At 51.3% G+C, this 24469-nt stretch overlaps 1 protein-coding gene and 2 long non-coding RNA genes across 5 annotated transcripts in view; 1 reads left to right on the forward strand and 2 right to left on the reverse strand.

The window, feature by feature from the left end:
- CCDC6 (coiled-coil domain containing 6) overlaps positions 1-14590 on the reverse strand; it is a 39794-nt gene extending 25204 nt beyond the window's left edge. Inside the window, exon 1 of the mRNA XM_066600794.1 lies at positions 14230-14590. Coding sequence (XP_066456891.1) covers positions 14230-14487 — 258 coding nt within the window. The 5' untranslated portion in view covers positions 14488-14590. The remainder of the gene's footprint in view (positions 1-14229) is intronic.
- Positions 14591-14719: 129 nt separating this feature from the next.
- LOC136626073 (uncharacterized) lies at positions 14720-19018 on the forward strand. Its single transcript, XR_010792624.1, has 3 exons — positions 14720-15209; positions 16063-16170; positions 18615-19018. It is a non-coding gene; the product is annotated as an uncharacterized lncRNA (long non-coding RNA).
- Positions 19019-19193: 175 nt separating this feature from the next.
- Positions 19194-23425, reverse strand: LOC136626072 (uncharacterized). 3 transcript variants are annotated; one of them, XR_010792622.1, is made up of 3 exons: positions 22976-23425; positions 21731-21838; positions 19194-19846 (listed from the first exon to the last, which is right to left on the reverse strand). It is a non-coding gene; the product is annotated as an uncharacterized lncRNA (long non-coding RNA). The 3 variants fall into 3 exon arrangements; XR_010792623.1 differs by lacking the exon at positions 22976-23425 and adding an exon at positions 21900-22061; XR_010792621.1 differs by lacking the exon at positions 22976-23425 and having other exon boundaries at positions 21731-22064.
- Between the last annotated feature and the right edge of the window lie 1044 nt (positions 23426-24469).

Genomic DNA, 24469 nt, shown 5'->3' on the forward strand with positions numbered 1-24469 from the left:
GACGCCCCCTCTCACTGATGGGCAGAATGCAGGACAGCCAATCCTCACCCTCACAGGTCTTGTAGCCAGCGCCGTCGGCCGTGGAGGAAGGTGAAAGGCGGCACTCGGGACTTATGAGCGGTGGTGGTCATCGGACGAGGCCGTGGAGGAAGGGGAGAGCGCTCGGCCTGCACTCTGAAGCGCTGCTGTGCGACGGACTGCTCACCGGCGGCCTGCGGAACTTCAGAAATCTGTGCTGTGGCCAGCTGCGCTGAGCGATCATGACTTCAGTCGCATAGAATGGTGAGTGCACCCCGGCATCAGGGGCGGCGGCAGCAGTAGCAGCGAGGGGGCATGTATAATTACTTTTTCAGCTGCTGTCCTCCCGCGGCTCCCCTACAGCACTCACAGCGTGCAACGGTGGAGGAAGCGTCAGCAGGGACAGTGACAGCGGCTGGCTCCAAGGCAGCGGAGCTCACGGCTGCCCCATCAGCAAAAGCGTGAGGGCAGCGGTGGGGACAAGCGGCCCACTAGCAAAATCTGTAACGCCGAAAAAGGGATGGCCGCGACAGTGAAAGCGTGGCTGCTGGGACACCTGCTACAGTCAGCGCTGGAAAAAAAGGACCTGTAAGCCCGAGAAAGGAGACAATGGCCTGCAGCCAATCAGGAACAGGGGGCGTCAACCCCGTCAAACATCTTGTATCTTGGCTCCACCAGTACTTCCGGTGGCGCCAAGATACACTAATACCCAGGAGCTCACAAGAAGGTCTATGAATCAGTACACTGCTCACAGGTAAAGCGGCCCAGCACTTGGCTAACACTTCTGACTCTTTCATTTACCCTCAAGACGATCAAAACTTCACCCTTGGTTGAAAGATTATATAGCTGCTTAACCCTTTCATGTCCAAGGTCCATTGATGCGCCTGTGTCCAGGGCACATTCTGCAGCTCTGGTACCTCCCCTTTCAAAAAAAATCATAGCACTTTGATTTTTCAGGTGATATAACTACATGAGGATTTGTTTTTTGCGAGACAAGTTGTCTTTTTCAAAAATGGTACCATTCAAAGGGTTTGGCTGGCAGTAACCAACTGATGGATGGCCTTTCCTCAGGATGTCATCAATAGTAGATAGGCAGGGGGGGCCAGGCAACGAACCCCCACCAATCAGCTGTTCACCTGGGCGATGCATTTGTGTGCTAAACTGAATCCTGACAGAAGCAGACAGCTCCGTTCTTACTGTAGTGGCCACACTTGGTATTGCATGCCAAGTTCTCATTGAAATGAAGGGAAACTTTGCCTGCAATAGCAAGCCTGACCACTACAGTAAGAATGGAGATGTCTGCTTCCTGCAGAAATTAGCATAGTGCAAACACATGCCAGCCTGACAAACAGCTACTTCCAGCAAACAGCAGGGATTCCCAGGCAATAGACCCCACCAATTTACTATAGATGGCTTATCCTGAGGATAGGCCATTATTAGTTTACAACCAGAACAATAGGTGCCACACGAAGGGGTTAAATTTAAAGCATTTCCCTATCTGTTAGACTGGGGGTGGTCTGAGTGTTGGGACTCCAAAATATTAAAAACAGGTATAAGACCCTAGTGCATCACCAGCACAACCATGGTGAAGAGTAGTTGCTGCCCACAGTCTTATGTGACGTATGATACTGCCACGTCCGATCTTCCCATAGAAATGTACAGAACAGCAGCATGCAAATGTGACCAACGTCAAATACACCTCTTCCTCACTGCAGTCACCCTGGTGGGGATAGACAGGGTGGACTGGGGTCTACCAATTTGCTGGTCGGACCCCTACTGCTCTTCCATCTTTTCTAGCAGGCTTCTCCTGAAGGAGGATCATCCACCTCCAGCTGGGGAGCAGCGGGCACAGATGGGCATCCAGCAGACGCTCCTGTTTCCAGCTTTCCGCTGCTACTGTATTCTGAGACTGGAGAGCTGCAGGGAATAGAGATTCCCAGTTCTGAGTGGGCAGACTACCCGTCTCCTCCACGCCCATGTCCCGGCAGTCTGCCCTGGTATATATGCTTTTATTACACAGATGTCTTGGCGGAACGTGTTTATCCAATTATTACTCATTATAATCCTATATAATTATACAGGATCAGGCGGCCATATGGAGGCCTCCACAGGTTTACTGGAGATGTTAGCAGATACAGTAAACGTTCTGGGAGACATGATGCGAACAGCGCAGAAACAATGTAGTATTCGTTACAGTACATGGGACAAAAAGATGAAAGATGGCATAAAATAGAACCCTTTGCATCAAATCAAAGGCAAAAATCAGCATCCAAAAGTATCCCATCCACGGGAATAGGAATCCACACGGAAATCTATATGGTGTAGATGTCAAATAACCGTCACGTGCAGGGAGCGGGGGGAGGCGGGGGCGCCTTGATGTGGTCGGGGGCACGAGATAGAAGAGCTAGAAGTCTAAAATCTGCACAAGGATCAGAAGCAGCAGAAATTCCATTAAAATCCGCCGCAGATTATAAAGTACAATGAATGGAATTTATCAGTAGGACGCGAGTTTTGGGGGCCGTTTACACGCAGCGGGATCCGACCTGGCCGTCTGCAGGCGGCCTATCTCCTACATCGGCGTGTATTGTGCACCGTACAAGCCCACTGAAATCAACGGGCCTGCATAGTCGCTGCACATTTACACACAAAATCAATGCAATCTTGCTCATTCATTTTTTGCAAGCGCCATTACGCAGCATATATTTGTGAACTCAAGAACATGCTGGAGCGGACAAAATATGCAGCGTAAGGCTGGGTTCACACAGGGCGAATTTGCTGCGGAAATTCTGCGCGGAATTTCGCCGCGGCAAATCTGCATGCGGCCGCTAAACCCGGGATTAGCCAGCCATGTGGACGAGATTTCTCATAAAGCTCGTCCACACGGGACGGCAAATCCGCTGCGGCTAAGCCGGCAGAAGCCGCCGCTGCGGCATGGATTTGCCGACCGCAGCGTGTCCTTTTTTTTCTTTTCCCGCTGCGGCCGCGCTCTCCTCTATGGGAGCGCCGGACGCAGCTGAAGAGCGAGAGGCTGGGCCGCTTCAAAGCCGCCACGGGTTTTGCAGCAGCGGTTCTCCCGGCAGAAATCTCGCGGTTTTTCGCTGTGGCCAAACCGCGAGTTTTCCGCCGAGAATCCGCCCTGTGCGCATTTGGACGCGTAAATAGGCTGTGGATTTATACAGCCTAAGCGATTTTTGGCTGTGTAAATCCACAGCCTATTTTCGCGTACAAATGCGCCCACACCCCTGTGAATAAGCCAGTGCAAGACTGTTATGAATGCATTACTGCAGCACCGTGGGAACTCCCCCACAGGGACAGAATATTCTGCAACAGCATTGTGAACATGCCGTCCCTGAACTCCGCACCAAAGGTCGCAATGTGAACTGCGGATTTTGATAGGAGATTCCTACTAGGAATTTTCCCATTTTTAATTTCACACCAAAATCTGCATGTTGGGCGGGTGAATTTTGGTGCTGAATATTCCGTCCTGTGTGAAAAGTCCCAATCTTCCATAAGACCATGGCAGAACCTAGATCACTGGACCCCCATCCCTTCTGGCTCCCCCTCATATCCATCCCAACCTTGTAGGGACGGTCTACGATCAGCATCATTTGGATCGCTGCATTATCCTTTGGGACCTCGATGTAGTTGGAAAACCATCGCTGACTTATTAATCCCCATTTACAAGTAAAGATGAGCGCTGAAAATGAGTCAGAAAATGAGTTATGAACGATTATTTAGCATTAGACACTAATGGGCTAATCAGCTCATTAGAAGCTAACTAGCTTCATTTGCATGTATTAAGAGAACAGCGGCCGGTCTGTTCTCTAAATATAATCACTATTGTTCTCTGTGGGCTGCTGGCTGCATACAATGCTATTAGCGCTGCCGGCAAAGAACACAGCATGCCGTCCCTGATATCCAGAACGAAGATTTTATGCTGACTTGAAGTCAGCGATGAACGAATAGTGCACGATGGGTGCGCGTTTACACACAACCGCTATCGCTCATAAGCCCTCGCCTGTCACCCTTCTGTGTCTGGCTACAGATGCCACATAGATGTACAAAGTACACCAGAACTGGTATATGTGAAGACAGCCAACATCAGTACTGGAGGATGAACGGCCAATTCTAGATTTTGCGTGAGTTAAGACATTTTCTCCTCTGGCGGCAGACGTCTTGTACAGAGACATCCGGACAGTCTAGACCTGCTAATCTGTACCATCATTAACCGCACCTCCTTCCTGGGCATTCGCACCACGCAGCTGAACATCTCTATGGCGCGAGGAAGAGCGGCTACAAGACGACTTGGCACAGCGCGCACATCCGCTCTCTGATTAGACAGTGTTTGCGTTTGAGCTTTAGGATTTAAGTACAGAATGTACGGATTTGTTTTATTTCCCAATGCAGGAACGTCCTACATCGGGAAGTCATTTAACGCAAGACTAACTTTGCGGTATTTCTGGCTGGCGATGAGACCCGGCAGTGCGTGCCAACGGATCGGGGAAGGTGACGATTTTCATCGTTCCGTCTAAATGTATCCAAATCTGCTCCTGGAAACCAATTACAAATAAGAACACATTTATAATAAAGCAACCCTCCGGTCCTGGACAAACAAAGATGGCCGCACTGCGCTCTGACATTCTGTATGCATCAGTAGTCTAGGACAGTACATGCTGCTGAGTGGTGCTGATCACATGGGCAGTACTGGCCAATCAAAGCAGCGGGTTACATCTTACGACTACTGATGCATACTAATACACAGAAGGCAGCAGATAGTCAGAGGAGCGGTGCGGCCATCTTTGTTTGTCCAGAACCGGAGGGTTGCTTTAATGGTACTAGACCCTGAGAGAGATTTAGCAAAGCGAGAATGGGGGAGATGTCACGTCAAGGACCACTCCACTGATTTTTCATTCTGCAGCTATCCAACCAGTACGACTAGTGTTACCTTGGTTACTTAAAGAGTCTAACTTTGGCTTGAAGGAATGCTGCCTTCCAATAGGTGGCACTGTGGAGGTATTATTCTATCGCCCTTATTTCCTTTCTATCTAAAACTCCTGGCCTCCTCAGAGGGTCACGTGATATCAACGAAACCAGATTGAGCGCCCCTTTAATTCGAACTTCTCATTCCCGCCTCCAAGACTTCTCCAGAGCAGCACCTGTCCTCTGGAACGCACTACCAAAGGCTACCCGAGCAATCCAGGACTCGCAGAACTTCAGGCGTGCTCTAAAAACGCACCTCTTCAGGGAGGCATACCGCATTCCCTAAACAAACCCCTCTGTACTCCGCCTGATAACATGCTCCCTGACCTACTGACTGCAATCCCTGCTAGCCATCATAAACCGCTCCTGCAGTCATACTGTTTCTGCCGTCACACGGCTAAATGTCTGACCATTGTCTATGTGTATATCACCCCTCACTCTCCACCTCGCCATACAGTGCACATCTCCAGCCCCTTTACCTTCTGTATCACCCCATTACTTGTAGTATATAAGCTCGTTCGAGCAGGACCCTCACCCCTATTGTTTCCATCAATTGATTACTATGTAACTGTGGTTCTGTAATGTTTGTACTTTTGTCTTTCTGTATCCCGTCTATGTAAGCGCTGCGGAATATGTTGGCGCTATACAAATAAAGTTTATTATTATATCAATTCTGACTAGCTGAGATGTACTTGGGGTTATGTGTTCAGTTTCTAGTCAGCTTCTGAGTCTGTGTGATGCTCTTACATGATCCCTACCATAGAAACAGGCTATAGGACTCCTATCAGTTACTGAAGGAGATCACGCAGCTCCTGTCACACAGCTATAATAGAGCCCCATTGAAATGATTGGGAGCATTGTACAGCATTTAGCACTGCTCTGAAAGGGCAGTGCTAAACGCTGTACAAAAACATCTGTGTAGGGGAGGCCTAAAGGCCCTTTTACATGCAACGATTATCGCTCAAACTTTAATAAACTGCAGGATGTTCTCCCCACAGCATGTTTACATTAGCCTTGAGGAGAACAATGCAATCTGCCGGCAGCTGTTCGCACAGCTGGGAGTGTATTTAAACACACACTGGGCTCTGCAAACAGTTCTTGGAGGTCATTTTACATGCAAATGAAGATGATAAAGTGTTAATGGATATTAACACTTCATGCAAATACATCGCTAAATGTTTCAATCTTTCAGCTGTTTACAGTCATCCACTCCAGATCCACAGTGTTAAAAAAAATTACATGCCCAAAACTTGCATCAGAAAGTGTATTGTTTCTCCTTAAAGAGGTCTTGTCATTTAAAAAAAGAAAGAAAAAAAAAAAACCACTGACCACATACCCATTTCTCCCCAGGCAGTCTTCTCGATGAATTTCTCCAGTTCCCTGGCTCATCTCACCTCCAGTTGGCCGGATCCTCCTCTTCTTGTTATGATGTGTCTATTCTCTGCATTCTCCTTCCTGCAGGTCAGTGGAGGTTACATCACTAGTGACGCAACGTTCACTGCTTAGCAAGGAATGCAGAGCTGTTGTTGAGACTGCACATGCGCACTGCAAGTGTTCATATACTATTGCAGAGACACAGTGCGCATGAGCAGCCTCAGCAATAGCTCAACACTCCCTCTAGGCTGTGAACGCTACGTCACTAGTGACTGGGTACATTGCCCTGCAGGATGGAGAATGCTGCAAATGGCTGCCTCGTCACAGGAAGAAGAACCGGCCGGCTGGAGGTGAGGTGACCCGGGGAACCGTAGAAGATAGGAGAAGATGTGGTATGGAGTCTGCCTAGGGAGGAATAGGTAAGTATAGAACTTTTAGTTTTTTCTAATGACAGAACCCCTTTAAGGAGAGCAGCTAGAAGGTGTGAAGAGACGTATAAGGCTATGCATGCTCCTATGGGAAATATGCAAGTTGGAAAAAGGAACAATACCTCTGCAGCGCCACCTATTGGAAGGCAGCATTCCTGCAAGCCAATGCTTTCTAATAGGTGGCTATATAGAGGCATTGCTCCATCTTCCCATATGCTAGAGACTGACACAATTAGCTGCACTATGAGACTTGGTAAGCCAGGAAAGAACTCCCTGCGGGAGCAGTAAGTGCAGCCAAACAATTAAGAACCTAGCAGGGAGAGGGGGGCGATAATTATAGGAGACTGTTCTCAAGCCCCCTTGAGTTAGAATACAAAAACAGCAGCAAATTATTACCCACCATACCCAACTTCTCAAGCACCAGTTATCTGTATTAGCTGCCTGCCTGTAGTATAGGGAACAGCAGACACAGGCATAGTGACGTCTACAGGTTCTGCCTCTCCCTGGAGCACGTCTGGCTGGATAAATAAGATCTTGCGCAAAGATGATAAGCTGTGCCAACTAGAAGAGACGCGGGCACACGTGTCCTCTGCAGTCACAAGTAATAGCTAATCCGATGCCATAGTAGTGCAGCCGACCCCACAGAGGCCAGCAGCAACTATAGTCCACCCTGGTGGCAGGAGAGACCGAGGACTTGTCTGCAGGCAGGCAATTACTATGTAACACGGGCAAATCCTGCAAGACGACCATTACCTAATATTGGCATCAATGCCATGACTAAGGTCCTCCGTGACATGTTCAATATGAGCTGGACAACAGACCAGGTCCACCCAAGTATAGCCAGACCCAAAAGAAGGGGGATTCAGAGGATGACTGTGCCAGCTGCTATATAAAAAGGATATATCAGTTTTTAAGATATTGCCGTTTGATATGACATGGACTATACCACACAAGCTCTTCCGAGGAGGGAGGGGGACAGAAACCCCTATATGACAGCTACTGCTGATAATTATGGCCCCTGTCACAAAGCTATAATGATGACAGTTCATTTTCCTGACTGTATACTTATGATTGTTCGCTTATTTATTTAGGAGAGTGCAGAGGGTAATAATACTTATAGCGTCCTCCCAGCAGGCAGAGATGGTACAGGCTTTAGCACATCATGTGATGCTGTGCTGATGCATCATGGGATATCAAGGCACAGAGGAAGAAAAAGCAAGGAGATATCTTATCAAGATGGTGCCCGATAAGAATCAGATAGGAGGCTGCACTGCATGGAAGTGACTGCAATATACATCAGAGGCATCCAGGTTTGCCAGGAGGGGTGCAAGGATTAAACACAAAGAAAACATTTAAGTGTGAGTATAAGTGTATACAGTAGCCAAATTAAAGTGGTTGTCCGAGACACCCAAGAAATTAATGATCTGCAGGAAAACAAACACACATTACATGTTAACTCCTCCTCCCCCCCACCCCCCACCCTGGTGGTGCCTGCAGGGCTTCCCTGTAGCGATGATGTGCCATACATCTATCATTGCTCCAGGAGAGTGAATGTCCCGGGACCACCCAAGTGCCGGCACCAGGGCAGAGGAAGACTTAACATCTGACAAAATTATTGAGTTTTTTCCTTTTGGAACACTTGCTAAAGTTAGTTGACTGTCCTGAAGTCCGGGCGCCCACGAGCGAATCTCACGGGGTGCAGACTGCAAGACAGGTAAACGCGGCACAGAACAAGTACCAAATCACATTGCGTACGGGCTTTGGGACACGCATCGCCATGTACTATCTTTGTGGTCATGTGAGCCAAGATAGAACATGCTGCGATTATTCAGGCATGCGTAATATTTATGTGAGCGGCAACATGGCTGCCTATGCGATATTAGTACAGCGTATTACAGGCGCAAAACCGGCTCACATAATACACACTTACCATACGTCTATGTACAGAGCCGAATAGCGCCTTTCAGACCCCATGGACTAGAATGGGGTCCTCCTGCTTTCCAGGTTTAAGACGGAAGAAAACGTGCGGCATGCAGCGCTACTTCTTCTGGTATTTGCAGCCGATCTGCGATGGAACCTCCGGCCGAAGTTTTAGAAGCAGATTTGAAACCAGCCTCCGGCTACATGCACACGAGCGCCAATTCTCACGCCAGTTTTGAGCGTTGTGAGGCACAAAAATCTGTGCAAATATGAACGCCATTCTTTTGAACGGAGTCATTCGCATAAGCAGCAATGTTGCAAGGTAAGAAATAGCTGCATTCCCCATTCTTTTCACGCTCCTTGGGAACGCATCACGCATGGTTTTCAATGGCAAGCGAGATATTGGACAGAGTTTCTCGGCCCGATCATGCGCTCGCCCGTGTGGATGTAGTCTTAGGAAGTTATCAGACATATATATAATTGCCTCTGCTCCTGTGTATCTGCAGCTAGATGTTCTCTACGAGGCTCATGTAAGACATCTAGGAACAAGCATAAGACTAGTAATCCGCCATGCTGCTGAAGGGGGCGATGCCTGCCAGACTGCATACTTCTCTCTGCTACACACCTTGTACTCCAGTAACTTCTGGGCGAGGCGTCCTGCCGCTGACTCACCCAGTCTGGGCTCCTGTGTACTACTAGGCGGCTCCCGGCCCATATGGACTAAACCCCCCAACAGCCGGGAACAGAGGGCACAGGTCACTAATACAGAGGGCTGGTTAAATATTTACAGCCTGCCTCCATGGAAAACCCCTGTAGTAGTGCTTGTGGCTTATACCATTAAGGATAAACCAAAGTGGTTTCCAGACCCGATCCCTCCCTCCTGCACATCCACAATGTGAAGACAATATCCTTTAACCCCTTAAGGACACGGACATTTTTTTCTTTATTTTTGGTTTCTCTGCTCACTTTAAGAAAAAAACAAAAACACACCATTGACTTTTCCATCAGCATGGCGGTCTAAGGCCGCTCTCGCACTCGCCACTATATACCGCTATTAGCACCGCGCTAACCACGGTGCAACACCATCATTGATTTTATGGGGCCTTGCACACTAGGGCTTGAACGACGCAAGAAAAAAAAAAAAAAAAAAAGATTTCTGCAACCATGTACTGAGGCCGGGGTCAGACGAGCATACGCTCCCCATAGAGGACTTGCCTAATGCTCATTTGAACGATTATACTTTATACTGCAGTACTGAAGTACTGCAGTATATGGTATTTCATCCGGCATTCTATTAAAACAAGCCATAAGCCCATCTTAATATGCAAAAATACATGGCAGCCCTGGGTGACTTCAGAAGGTGTCATAACAGACCGGGTCGATCTCATCACGAAGGAGCCACTTGGGACCTGCAAACGCCAATCGAGGCATTTAAAAGCCCCTGTCAGAATTGACAGCGGCATTTAAAGGATAAACAGTTGCAATCTGCGCCATATTAACCCCCACACATCATGTCCTGGGGTGGTAAGGGGTCAATATACCAATATTTAAAAGTGGGCACTGGGATCCCATCACTGCTTCTTGTTATCCCAGTGCAACAGACATGCCAACCAGCATTGTGTTAAGCCAATTGGCCAGTAGCCAATCACCGGCCGCTGTGATGACATGATGAACGACACGGTGCATCAGTGGTCAGCAACTGCGGCAGAGATGACAACACAAAGCAGCGGGATGCCCCGATGACTGATGGCATAGGAACCGTGCCTAGTGTCGAATAGCGTGCTTCCATAGTGAAATGTACCAACACCACGTCTGGAAGATGGTTGTCACCCAGCAATGCCAAAAATATGCCTTCTAGTGATGCAAATGTGTGGGGTGGTGTACATGTAATATCCGCTATAATAAGGTCTTATAATGACACACGATGATTAAAGGCCTTAACCCCCGAGACATTATGCATAACCTTCCCATTATATTCTGCAGCAGACGTCTCTTACTGACAGTCACATTAGTTCTACCCAATATATTGCCAAATTGAAGATTTCAGTGCAGATTGGCAGTACAGACGTGGGCAAGGCTCAGCGGAGAGCCAAGTGCCAGTTATAGGATCCTGATCCAGTGCCAGGCCTCCGCTTCTAATAAGATCCAGACAACTGGCACCATCAGTGGTACAGCTGCAAGGGAGCTACATAACGGGGCACATGGGCCGCCCGCGGTGTAAGGGCACGGTCGCAGATTGCAAAAATATGGCGGATTTTCCGCAGAAGCTATGTAAGTGGAGAATCTGCAGCAGTTCCAAAGTCCAGGCGATGTGGAGGAGAGCTCAGAAAATCCCATCTATATGCCAATGAGAAATTGTCAACCTGTGTTGTGGATTATCAGGGGATCTCACCTCTTCAAATAAGGCGGTGAGATCCCAGTCACATATGGAATCTGATGGGGATCCACACCGGATTTTCCGCTGTGGAAATTCCACAATGTGCGCAAATGTCTGTATTCCAGAGGGGCACAACGCCAGTCCTCAGGGACCCCCAACAGGCCATTTATTTCTGGATTGCCTCAGTATTGCACAGGTGATATTATTTCCGGGGCCTCAGGTGTTCTTACTGTAGGATATCCCGTCATAAGACTATACGAGGATTGCTGACCCGAACACTCCCTCCATCACATGGCCAATATCTCCGGGAAGATCAGCCTCATAATGAGATGCAAGAGCAGGTAATAACGAGTAATTAAAGGCTCCTCCCTTATGACCTAGAGATAAATATTTCAGGGTAATCTTATCAGTTCACCAGTCACTAAGCAAAGCTGGAACTAGAACGGGCGTGAGAGGCACAAAGCAAAAGCAGCAAGTGTGCAGCTCCGTCATCAGGTGCGCCGCTGCTGCCAGACGAGGGCTACAAATATAGAAATTATATATATATTACACACAGTTGGACAGCGAGCGCAACGCCCGAGAGTCGCGGTGCACAGAACCTGCAGTCAGTGAATGAGGTGGAGAGCACTGTCTGCCAGTCAGTAATGCCACACCGAGGGGGCACCAGTTACCCTAACCACCCAACTTATACATACCCATGGTCAGTGTGGTCCTGTCTCATGCCCATGGTAATGTAAGCGCACAGCTCATGGATTGACGGAAACCACTGACCACACAAACACGTCCCTGCCCTCCAGAAGGCCGGATTCACACAAATGTATCTGCATGCGCAAGACGCAGTGAATAGAACCCATTGATTTCAGTGGGTTTGCACAAATGATCGTATATAACTGCGCATTTTCATCGCCCCCCAAAATACGCAGCTTTCTCTACTCTCCTGCACATTTACGCATCAAAAGTCAACATAGAAGTCAATAAGATCGTGTAAATGCGTGCGAGGAGCCGCGTGAAAAACTGCAAAACCGTACAGGAAAGAGCCCATCTGGAGCGCAGACTAATTAGCCTTCTCAATCGCTCCATATTTGTTTGCCACGCGCAAATGCAGATGTCTTGCGTGTGAAAAAAAGTACAGTAAAACAAGCCAATGCGCGTAAAAAAAAGCATTGTTCGTTCCGTAAATACGCATACCCTCCCGCAAATCTGGCCTAACTCTGGGATTAGCGTTGAGTGCGCTCTCAATCTCTGGCTTCCATCTGCATAGGGACAGAACCACAGCGGTAGGCCGTGTTCACACAGCCGAGAGCGCTGGACGTGCGTCATAGGAGGCGGGACAGAAGTTGCTTCACTTCCATTGAAGTCAAAGGGAGCTGCAGCAGTTCTTCTGTGGTGTTGGAGGCAGAAGTGCAGGAAGCGTAGGGCCGCTCTCACACCGGATTTGCATTGCAGATTCCGTGATCTGTGCGGATGGTCTCCATTGATGTCAGTAGAGGTTGTCCGATGTGCAGTCCATACGCAATTAACATGGCATATGAGCTGCGGGTACCCAAATTACCGCTAAGCAACGGCGCAGGAAATACAAGCAAAGAACAGCTGTACTGCGCAGGAGCGCTGGCGAGACGCTGCCGTCATCCGCAGTGCAGTTTAATGAGGTATCAGACCCGGCCTAAGGCTGCGCTCACACGGGGCGGATTTCCAGTTACATCAGATCAGTCACGGAAAGCCTGCCTCCAGACTCACACCATTTGGTAGTATCCAAAAGCTTGCCTCTCTGCTATTATAGGACAATTCAAGTATTCTGGCCAAATGTTGAGTAAACCCAATATACTGTACATAAACATACCACTCCCCCCTCAGTGGAGGCAGAGATTGCTAGCACAGTGTCTGCAGATCTGTCAGCCTGCAGCCTCAGTGTACGGGATCGGATTGTGAAGATAACTCCTTCCCCATTGCAGGGGGAATTAACCTGTTCCCTTGTTACCACAGAAGCTCTGTACCTAATGACAGACAGTGGATTATCGAGGAGCTGGAAGGGAGACCCCTACCAGCAGTCACTTCAATCATGGTCAATAGACAAACTTTTTAATGAAAACATATTACAAACTAGTAGATGTTGCCTAAAAGTCAGCGCCCCTTTAAGACCAGCATTTTCCCCTGATGCACCTTGCATCCAATATATAAAAAAGCAGCCGCCTCTTCATATATTGGCACCACAGAAATGTAGGCCTGAGATACATTATGCATAAATGTATCGGTCCGGGATAGCCACACCCCCTTTTCAGAAAAGTGGTGGCTGCCAAAAGTTTTGAGCAAGCAGATCTTGCACAAATTTAATGCCATCTTTACACCACAAACTGGTGCAAGAGGGTTCATGAGCGTCCGCTCAAGTCCTATTTAGCTGGACAGAATAGTCCCGCCCTCTGCGCCTTTTTATATCCCGACGACTGAGGGGCCCAGAAACCTTGTGGAACACAAACCAAAGAGATCTCCAGCTCACGAATTAGGTTTCTGTTCAAAGACGGACCATAGAAGGAGTCACAGAAAATCACGTGAAAAGTAGCCAAACGCAAGTACGATTCTACGTGTAGTACTAGCGAGACCGTGCCGCGCCTATCATACGCATTACTGGTCCACGGGCCTAAATGCAACCGGGACAGCAGCGGCACAGATCTCCCTTATGTTGAAGATTATCTATGCAGTTATAGAAACGTGACAGAAGTACGGGCGGTTTCACATCCATTCGGAGACTGCATCGCAGAATATCGCAAGAAAAAGCGCTGTGTGCACGTCTTACTCTTCCGATAAAATGATCAAAATTTTAAAAAAACGCACCCTAATATAGTCTAGGGGGTCCATCCGGCTCTGTCATACTGTACTGCGTGGGTGATGGAGAATGACCCCCTCTGGGGTGGGAGTAGATTGTGAGCTCTGCGGTGACATGAGAGCATGGACAATATCTACATAGATGGGTAAAGGGAGGACACGTGACTCAGCAAGGACAGAACCAGAAGTATCACCAGCATTCCATCCAGGAGCACGCTCAGGTTCTGAGCGCTGCATGCCGGGAAGAGCAGAGCATGCTGGGATTTGTAGTTCTGGCAGGTGCCGAGGTGACGCCCCGCCGGGGTTACTCACTATGGTGACGCTGGCTTTCCGCAGGTCCCGGTTCTCCTCCTGCAGCGCTTTGCACTTGAGCTTGTAGGTCTCCAGCTCGATCTTCAGCACTTTGTTCTCCTGCTGCAGGGAGGCCAGGCGGTTAGTCAGCTCCTCCAGGCGGAATGAGGAGATGACGATACCGGACTTGGAGACTGAGGAGGAGGACGAGGACGTCTGCATAGCGGCCGAGCTGTTCCCCGCTCCGTCCGTGTCACTCTCGCTGGCGCTGTCCGCCATCACCGCGGCTTGGGAGGGGAATGACACAGGACAGGCGGCGGCACAGGCGAGACACACTCGCCCACTGTGTGAGCGCTCACTGCACTGCGCACACTCTGCCTGACCAGAGAGACGAGCGCGGAGGGAGCTACCGCTCAGTCACGGGCTGAGTCGTTTCACCACAGCGACACCGTCAGGCCACGATGTGAACTACAAGGCGCGCCAGTCCCGCGCGCATATTACCAAAGGAGGCCTGAGTTCTCCTATGGGGCCGATTCAGCCAATCAGCTGGCTGGAATCGGCACCACGTGACACAGCGGCGTGCCCGCGCATTGCCGTGCACAGGATTGTGCTGCCTGAGTTCTCCTGTGCGGCCGATTCAGCCAACAGCGGCGTGCCCGCGCATTGCCGTGCACAGGATTGTGCTTTGCCCGCGCTTTCACATGTTCAGTGCCTTGCCATGCACTCGTGTGGACACAGGATTGTGCCTTGCCCGCGGTTTACATGCCACTCGTGTGTGGCACAGAGAGTTATTGATTTGGCAGGTATTTTTTGTGCTTTTTGGCAGGTATTTTTTGTGCTTTTTGGCAGGTTTTTTTTGTGCTTTTTGGCAGGTTTTTTTTGTGCTTTTGCCAAAGGTGATTATTTCTTTTGCGCACGTGGATTTGCCAGCGGAAGTTTTACATCTTTTGCGCAAGTGGATTTGCCAGCGGACGTTTTACACAGGACTACTAAAAGCCAAGGTAAGCTGCTGCATCTGCTCATTTAATTGCGCTCTTACTTCCCCTGCGCGCATTGGCGGAGAGGCGGCCAATTCTGCATGCCGCTGCATTGTCGCCGCGATCCCCAGCATGCCGCTGCATTGTCGCCGCGATCCCCAGCATGCCGCTGCATTGTCCACGAGCGCGATCCCCAGCATGCCGCTGCATTGTCCACGAGCGCGATCCCCAGCATGCCGCTGCATTGTCCACGAGCGCGATCCCCAGCATGCCGCTGCATTGTCGCTGCGATCCCCAGCATGCCGCTGCATTATCGCCATGCCGCTGCATTGTCCACGAGCGCGATCCCCAGCATGCCGCTGCATTGTCGCCGCGATCCCCAGCATGCCGCTGCATTGTCGCCGCGATCCCCAGCATGCCGCTGCATTGTCGCCGCAATCCCCAGCATGCCGCTGCATTGTCGCCGCGATCCCCAGCATGCCGCTGCATACATGGTCGCCGCTGCATTGTCCACGAGCGCGATCCCCCAGCATGCCACTGCATTGTCGCCATGCAGCTGCATTGTCCACGAGCGCGATCCCCAGCTTGCCGCTGCATTGTCGCCGCGATCCCCAGCATGCCGCTGCATGCATGGTCGCCGCTGCATTGTCCACGAGCACGATCCCCAGCATGCCGCTGCATTGCTATGTGTGGAGACGCGGTTACCAGAGATTTGTGCGCTGTGCGCTGCTACGTGTGGAGACGCGATTACCTGAGATTTGTGCGCTGTGCGCTGCTACGTGTGGAGACAACACCCAAGATTTGTGCGCTACGTGTGGTGAGTACGTCACCTGAGATTTGCGTGACGCCACCTGACGCAACCTGTCTTTTTTTGCAGATTTGTGCGCCTTATTGCAAAATAACGTGTGGAGAGGATCCTGACGTTTGGACGCGTTTCGAGAAGAATTTCGCTTCGCTCGGACACCATCTGACATCACTCAGCGAGGTAAGCTGCTGCATCTGCCAAATTTTTCATTGCTTGCATATGCTCATGTGTACATGCATGCGTGCCTGTATGCGTACATGCCTGTATGCGTACATGCATGCATGCCTTATGCGTGCCTGCCTGTATGCCTATGTGCGGGCATGCGTGCCGTATGCGTGCGGGCATGCGTGCATGCCTTATGCGTGCATGCCTTATGCGTGCGGGCATGCATGCCTTATGCGTGCGTGCATGCCTTATGCGTGCGGGCATGCGTGCATGCCTTATGCGTGCGGGCATGCGTGCATGCCTTATGCGTGCGGGCATGCGTGCATGCCTTATGCGTGCGGGCATGCATGCCTTATGCGTGCGGGCATGCATGCCTTATGCGTGCGGGCATGCGTGCATGCCTTGTGCGTGCGGGCATGCGTGCCTGCATGCATGCCTGTATGCGTGCGTGCATGCATGCCTGTGTGCGTGCGTGCCTTATGCGTGCGGGCATGCGTGCATGCCTTATGCGTGCATGCCTTATGCGTGCGGGCATGCATGCCTTATGCGTGCGGGCATGCCTTATGCATGCGGGCATGCCTTATGCGTGCGGGCATGCGGGCATGCCTTATGCGTGCGGGCATGCCTTATGCGTGCGGGCATGCGGGCATGCCTTATGCGTGCGGGCATGCGGGCATGCCTTATGCGTGCGGGCATGCGTGCCTTATGCGTGCGGGCATGCGTGCCTTATGCGTGCGGGCATGCGTGCCTTATGCGTGCGTGCATGCCTTGTGCATGCCCTTGTGCGTACGGGCATGCGTGCCTGCATGCCTTATGCGTGCGGGCATGCATGCCTTATGCGTGCATGCCTTATGCGTGCGGGCATGCCTTATGCGTGCGGGCATGCGTGCCTTATGCGTGCGGGCATGCGTGCCTTGTGCGGGCATGCGTGCATGCCTTATGCGTGCGGGCATGCGTGCATGCCTTATGCGTGCGGGCATGCCTTATGCGTGCGTGCATGCGTACATGCATGCCTGTATGCGTGCGTGCATGCCTGTGTGCGTGCGTGCCTTATGCGTGAGTGCATGCCTTATGCGTGCGTGCCTTATGCGTACATGCATGCCTGTATGCGTGCGTGCATGCCTTATGCGCGCATTATGCGTACACGCATTATGCGTACACGCATTATGCGTACACGCATTATGCGTACACGCATTATGCGTACACGCATTATGCGTACACGCATTATGCGTACACGCATTATGCGTACACGCATTATGCGTACACGCATTATGCGTACACGCATTATGCGTACACGCATTATGCGTACACGCATGCCTGTGTGTACACGCATGCCTGTATGCGTACACGCATGCCTGTATGCGTACACGCATGCCTGTATGCGTACACGCATGCCTGTATGCGTACACGCATGCCTGTATGCGTACACGCATGCCTGTATGCGTACACGCATGCCTGTATGCGTACACGCATGCCTGTATGCGTACACGCATGCCTGTATGCGTACACGCATGCCTGTATGCGTACACGCATGCATGCCTGTATGCCTATGTGCGTGCATGCATGCCTTATGCGTGCATGCCTTATGCGTACACGCACGCGTGCCTGTATGCGTGCATGCCTTGTGTGTACACGCATGCCTGTATGCGTACACGCATGCCTGTATGCGTACACGCATGCCTGTATGCGTACACGCATGCCTGTATGCGTACACGCATGCCTGTATGCGTACACGCATGCATGCCTATGTGCGTGCATGCATGCCTTATGCGTGCATGCCTTATGCGTACACGCACGCGTGCCTGTATGCGTGCATGCCTTATGCGTACACGCATGCCTGTGCGTACACGCATGCCTGTGCGTACACGCATGCCTGTGTGTACACGCATGCCTGTATGCGTACACGCATGCCTGTATGCGTACACACATGCATGCCTGTATGCGTACATGCATGCCTGTATGCGTACATGCATGCCTGTATGCCTATGTGCGTGCATGCATGCCTTATGCGTGCATGCCTTATGCGTACACGCACGCGTGCCTGTATGCGTGCATGCCTTATGCGTACACGCACGCGTGCCTGTATGCGTACACGCACGCGTTCCTGTGTGCATGCATGCCTGTATGCGTGCATGTATGTATACATGCATGTATGCTCACCCACTTACTCAGCCACCCCCTCTCTCTCTCTCACACACTTGCTGTGTTAAATTCGTCTTATTGGGCGAAAAAGACATAACATTAGATTTGAGCATTTAATTCCTTTTTTTAAGCAAACGTACAGCTTCCATCCCAATACTGCACCAACCTTCGGAGAAACATACCAATTGTCCAAATACGATGTCTTTATCTATTAAAGTAGGAGTGAAGAAAAGCAGGGACAGTGCAAGAACTAGGAAAACCCACGGAATTAAGCCAATTGCAGGCAGGGTTAATTTTTTTTTTCTTCCTCCTTCTAGGTCAGCTGATACGTTTTGGTCAGAATACTGCACTGTGGTAACCGTTTCCGGTGCTCACAACCACAGAGTTGAATCACCAGAGAGCCAAAAGTTCCCAGATGTTGGCTCCGGAGGACGCTTAAAAGCTGGAAATGGCCCATCACCTGCTATGGAAATCCATCATCAGGATCTGATGGAGCAGTACGATGCATGTGATGCTGCTCACTGTCCCTCGTTAGTCGGTTCACAGTTTATACACTAAGCTATTTATCCCCTTAGAGAACAAGCCTGTTTGCGCCTTAGTGACAGACTGAAAACTTGGAACTTTACATGTGTCACTTGACATATCATAAGTCCGTAAAGGTTTTGCATATCCAAGTGACTGTGACATTGTTTTCTTCCCCTTGTTGTACTTCTGTTAGGTAGTAAAAAAGGACTGTTAAAAGTTGTGTATATTTATTAAAATTGCTACTTTGCACAATTTTGAATTTTCATTTTTTCACATTGTCAAATGTCATATATAAAATAAGTGCCAACATTCTGTACAAATCTCTGCGAACATATAGATTTCCATCTGTTCACTTTATTCTGGATGCACGGTTTAAAACTTTTGTACATTTATTTTTTCCATCTAGGAGACGTACAAATTTAACATTACTTTTCAGAATTTTGAGGAACACTTAGTTTTCCTCCACCAATCCAAGTTTGCAAAGGCTGCTAGGTGTCATAATTAAGGATGAGCGAGTATACTCGCTAAGGCACTACTCGTTCAAGTAATGTGCCTTAGACGAGTATCTCCCTGCTCGTCCATAAAGATTCGGGGACCGCTGCGGCTGACAGGTGAGTCGCAGGGGAGATAGAGAGAGATCTCCCCTCCGTTCCTCCCCGCTCTCCCTCACGGCGGCCCCCGAATCTTTAAGGATGAGCAGGGAGACACTCGTTTAAGGCACATTACTCGAACGAGTAGTACCTTAGCAAGTATACTCGCTCATCCTTAATTATGACACCTAGCAGCCTTTGTGACATAGACAAAAGGCGGCTGTGTTTATGGGTCTTTTCTGTTTAATGCATTGCAGTAAAATATTGCGCAGTTTTTCAGGATCCTCCGTCATAATTATTTTTTTTAAAAAGCGTATTAAAAACAAGGGAGTCACTGGGAAAAAACAGTGCATTAAAAGAAGGGTTTAAAGATTGCTGAACGACGAGGGTCTCTTCACTGTCTGCCAGCCTTCCCGTTCTCAAGGACGTCAGATCTGCAGGAAATGACGAGAAATCAGCAGGTTAACAGTCACATCCCACCAGTATTACTGATTCCTAGATCCGCTCAACCCACTTACAATGACCACTACTCCCCCAACCAGGTCAGAAGAATTATGCATGCATCTATACATACATACATGCATGCGTGCATCTATGCATGCATGTGTGCATCTGCATGCATGTACACGCATGCGTGCATCTATACATAAATGCATGCATACAGGCACGCGTGCATGTCCGCATACAGGCACGCGTGCATGTCCGCATACAGGCACGCGTGCATGTCCGCATACAGGCACGCGTGCATGTCCGCATACAGGCACGCGTGCATGTCCGCATACAGGCACGCGTGCATGTCCGCATACAGGCACGCACGCATGCCTGTACGCATACAGGCACGCACGCATGCCTGTACGCACAAGGCACGCATGCACGCACATAGGCATACAGCCACGCATGTGTGTACGCATACAGGAATGCGTGTACACAGAGGCATGCGTGTACACATAAGGCATGCGTGTACACATACAGGCATGCGTGTACGCATAATGCGCGCATGTACGCATAATGCATGCACGCATGCATACAGGCATGCATGTACGCATAAGGCATGCACTCACGCATAAGGCACGCACTCACGCATAAGGCACGCACGCACACAGGCATGCATGCACGCACAAGGCATGCACGCACGCACACAGGCACGCATGCCCGCACGCACAAGGGCATGCACGCATGCCCGCACGCACAAGGGCATGCACGCATGCCCGCACGCACAAGGGCATGCACGCATGCCCGCACGCACAAGGGCATGCACGCATGCCCGCACGCACAAGGGCATGCACGCATGCCCGCACGCACAAGGGCATGCACGCATGCCCGCACGCACAAGGGCATGCACGCATGCCCGCACGCACAAGGGCATGCACGCATGCACGCATGCCCGCACGCACAAGGCATGCACGCACGCACACAGGCATGCATGCAGGCACGCATGCCCGCACGCACAAGGCATGCACGCATGCCCGCACGCACACAGGCATGCACGCAGGCACGCACGCATGCCCGCACGCACACAGGCATGCACGCAGGCACGCATGCCCGCACGCACAAGGCACGCACGCATGCCCGCACGCACAAGGCACGCACGCATGCCCGCACGCATACGGCACGCATAAGGCACGCATGCCCGCACGCATAAGGCACGCATGCCCGCACGCATAAGGCATGCCCGCACGCATAAGGCATGCCCGCACGCATAAGGCATGCCCGCACGCATAAGGCATGCCCGCACGCATAAGGCATGCACGCATGCCCGCACGCATAAGGCATGCACGCATGCCCGCACGCATAAGGCATGCACGCATGCCTGCACGCATGCCCGCACGCATAAGGCATGCCCGCACGCATAAGGCATGCATGCCCGCACGCATAAGGCATGCATGCCCGCACGCATAAGGCATGCACGCATGCCCGCACGCATAAGGCATGCACGCATGCCCGCACGCATACGGCACGCATGCCCGCACGCATAAGGCACGCATGCCCGCACGCATAAGGCATGCCCGCACGCATAAGGCATGCACGCATGCCCGCACGCATAAGGCATGCACGCATGCCCGCACGCATACGGCACGCATGCCCGCACGCATACGGCACGCATGCCCGCACGCATACGGCACGCATGCCCGCACGCATACGGCACGCATGCCCGCACATAGGCATACAGGCACGCACGTACGCATACACGCAGGCACGCATGTACGCATAAGGCATGCATGCATGTACGCATACAGGCATGTACGCATACAGGCACGCATGCATGTACACATGAGCATATGCAAGCAATGAAAAATTTGGCAGATGCAGCAGCTTACCTCGCTGAGTGATGTCAGATGGTGTCCGAGCGAAGCGAAATTCTTCTCGAAACGCGTCCAAACGTCAGGATCCTCTCCACACGTTATTTTGCAATAAGGCGCACAAATCTGCAAAAAAAAGACAGGTTGCGTCAGGTGGCGTCACGCAAATCTCAGGTGACGTACTCACCACACGTAGCGCACAAATCTTGGGTGTTGTCTCCACACGTAGCAGCGCACAGCGCACAAATCTCAGGTAATCGCGTCTCCACACGTAGCAGCGCACAGCGCACAAATCTCTGGTAACCGCGTCTCCACACATAGCAATGCAGCGGCATGCTGGGGATCGTGCTCGTGGACAAGGCAGCGGCGACCATGCATGCAGCGGCATGCTGGGGATCGCGGCGACAATGCAGCGGCATGCTGGGGATCGCGCTCGTGGACAATGCAGCGGCGACCATGCATGCAGCGGCATGCTGGGGATCGCGGCGACAATGCAGCGGCATGCTGGGGATCGCGCTCGTGGACAATGCAGCGGCGACCATGCATGCAGCGGCATGCTGGGGATCGCGGCGACAATGCAGCGGCATGCTGGGGATCGCGCTCGTGGACAATGCAGCGGCGACCATGCATGCAGCGTCATGCTGGGGATCGCGGCGACAATGCAGCGGCATGCTGGGGATCGCGGCGACAATGCAGCGGCATGCTGGGGATCGCGCTCGTGGACAATGCAGCTGCATGGCGACAATGCAGTGGCATGCTGGGGGATCGCGCTCGTGGACAATGCAGCGGCGACCATGTATGCAGCGGCATGCTGGGGATTGCGGCGACAATGCAGCGGCATGCTGGGGATTGCGGCGACAATGCAGCGGCATGCTGGGGATCGCGGCGACAATGCAGCGGCATGCTGGGGATCGCGGCGACAATGCAGCGGCATGCTGGGGATCGCGCTCGTGGACAATGCAGCGGCATGGCGATAATGCAGCGGCATGCTGGGGATCGCAGCGACAATGCAGCGGCATGCTGGGGATCGCGCTCGTGGACAATGCAGCGGCATGCTGGGGATCGCGCTCGTGGACAATGCAGCGGCATGCTGGGGATCGCGCTCGTGGACAATGCAGCGGCATGCTGGGGATCGCGGCGACAATGCAGCGGCATGCTGGGGATCGCGGCGACAATGCAGCGGCATGCAGAATTGGCCGCCTCTCCGCCAATGCGCGCAGGGGAAGTAAGAGCGCAATTAAATGAGCAGATGCAGCAGCTTACCTTGGCTTTTAGTAGTCCTGTGTAAAACGTCCGCTGGCAAATCCACTTGCGCAAAAGATGTAAAACTTCCGCTGGCAAATCCACGTGCGCAAAAGAAATAATCACCTTTGGCAAAAGCACAAAAAAAACCTGCCAAAAAGCACAAAAAAAACCTGCCAAAAAGCACAAAAAATACCTGCCAAAAAGCACAAAAAATACCTGCCAAATCAATAACTCTCTGTGCCACACACGAGTGGCATGTAAACCGCGGGCAAGGCACAATCCTGTGTCCACACGAGTGCATGGCAAGGCACTGAACATGTGAAAGCGCGGGCAAAGCACAATCCTGTGCACGGCAATGCGCGGGCACGCCGCTGTTGGCTGAATCGGCCGCACAGGAGAACTCAGGCAGCACAATCCTGTGCACGGCAATGCGCGGGCACGCCGCTGTGTCACGTGGTGCCGATTCCAGCCAGCTGATTGGCTGAATCGGCCCCATAGGAGAACTCAGGCCTCCTTTGGTAATATGCGTCCCGCGCTCACCTGACTGAATGTAGTAGAAGTGATCCCATAAAGGGTCTTGTGAGGCTGGGGAGCACGTGACATTGTGGGGGGCTCCAGGGGGCATTCCAATGTAATAAGGCCACGACCGTACGTGGAAAACGCGACGTGAGTCACGCAGGGTTTTACCGCAGTGTGACAGCGGTCAGTCAGCCGATCGCTGCGTATGGCAGCGATTTTGTACTGCGCCTTACAGCGTATCCCACGCACGTGTTTCTTTTTTTGTTTTCCCGCAAGGCGCGAATACACGCCACCTATACGGAATGTAATTCATATGGACGGTGCGTTCCATTCACACCTGCATTCATTTATTGCGTGTAAAAAAGCACGTATCTCGCGTTGAACAGCCATATTGTTGTCTATGGGTGCGCAACGAACGCAGTAACTAGAAAAAAGATCTATGGGAGTATTCGCCTGCTTGCGTTCGCTTTTGTGCGCGGGAAATGCGTACAGCATACCTGCATAACAACACGCGCAGGGGTAAGCAATTCAATAATCGCGTAAAATGCTGCACACTTTACACAGCGTAGTACGATGCGGGGGTGTGAGTGCGGCCTTATTCTATGTGGCAACACACACTACACGGTATTGTCACGCCAACTCAAACTGCGTGAAAAAAAACCCCATCGCGTGCGCTATTCTGATTCTTTTTACAGGCGAGACTTGTCCATTAAAGTCAATGGAGATAGAAGAAAAAGCGGGCAGCAGTCTGATCCCGTCCATGTGCAGACCCCATGCTGTCCGCTTTTCTTAAGAAATGCAGAAAAAAAATCGTGTCTTTTTCATTTTTTTGCGGATGTAAAAAACGTTTTGTTTTTTTTTGTGGACATAACACAGACGATTTTTTTTTACGCAAGTGCGTGCCTAGCCTGGCTGAGCACCTGGTCTTACAGGAACATCTGAATCAGGCTATAGGCACACGGGCGAGCGCGGTATCGCACTTGCCATTTTCAC

This window comes from Eleutherodactylus coqui, chromosome 4 (assembly GCF_035609145.1).
Source record: "Eleutherodactylus coqui strain aEleCoq1 chromosome 4, aEleCoq1.hap1, whole genome shotgun sequence".
Taxonomy (NCBI): Eukaryota; Metazoa; Chordata; class Amphibia; order Anura; family Eleutherodactylidae; genus Eleutherodactylus; species Eleutherodactylus coqui.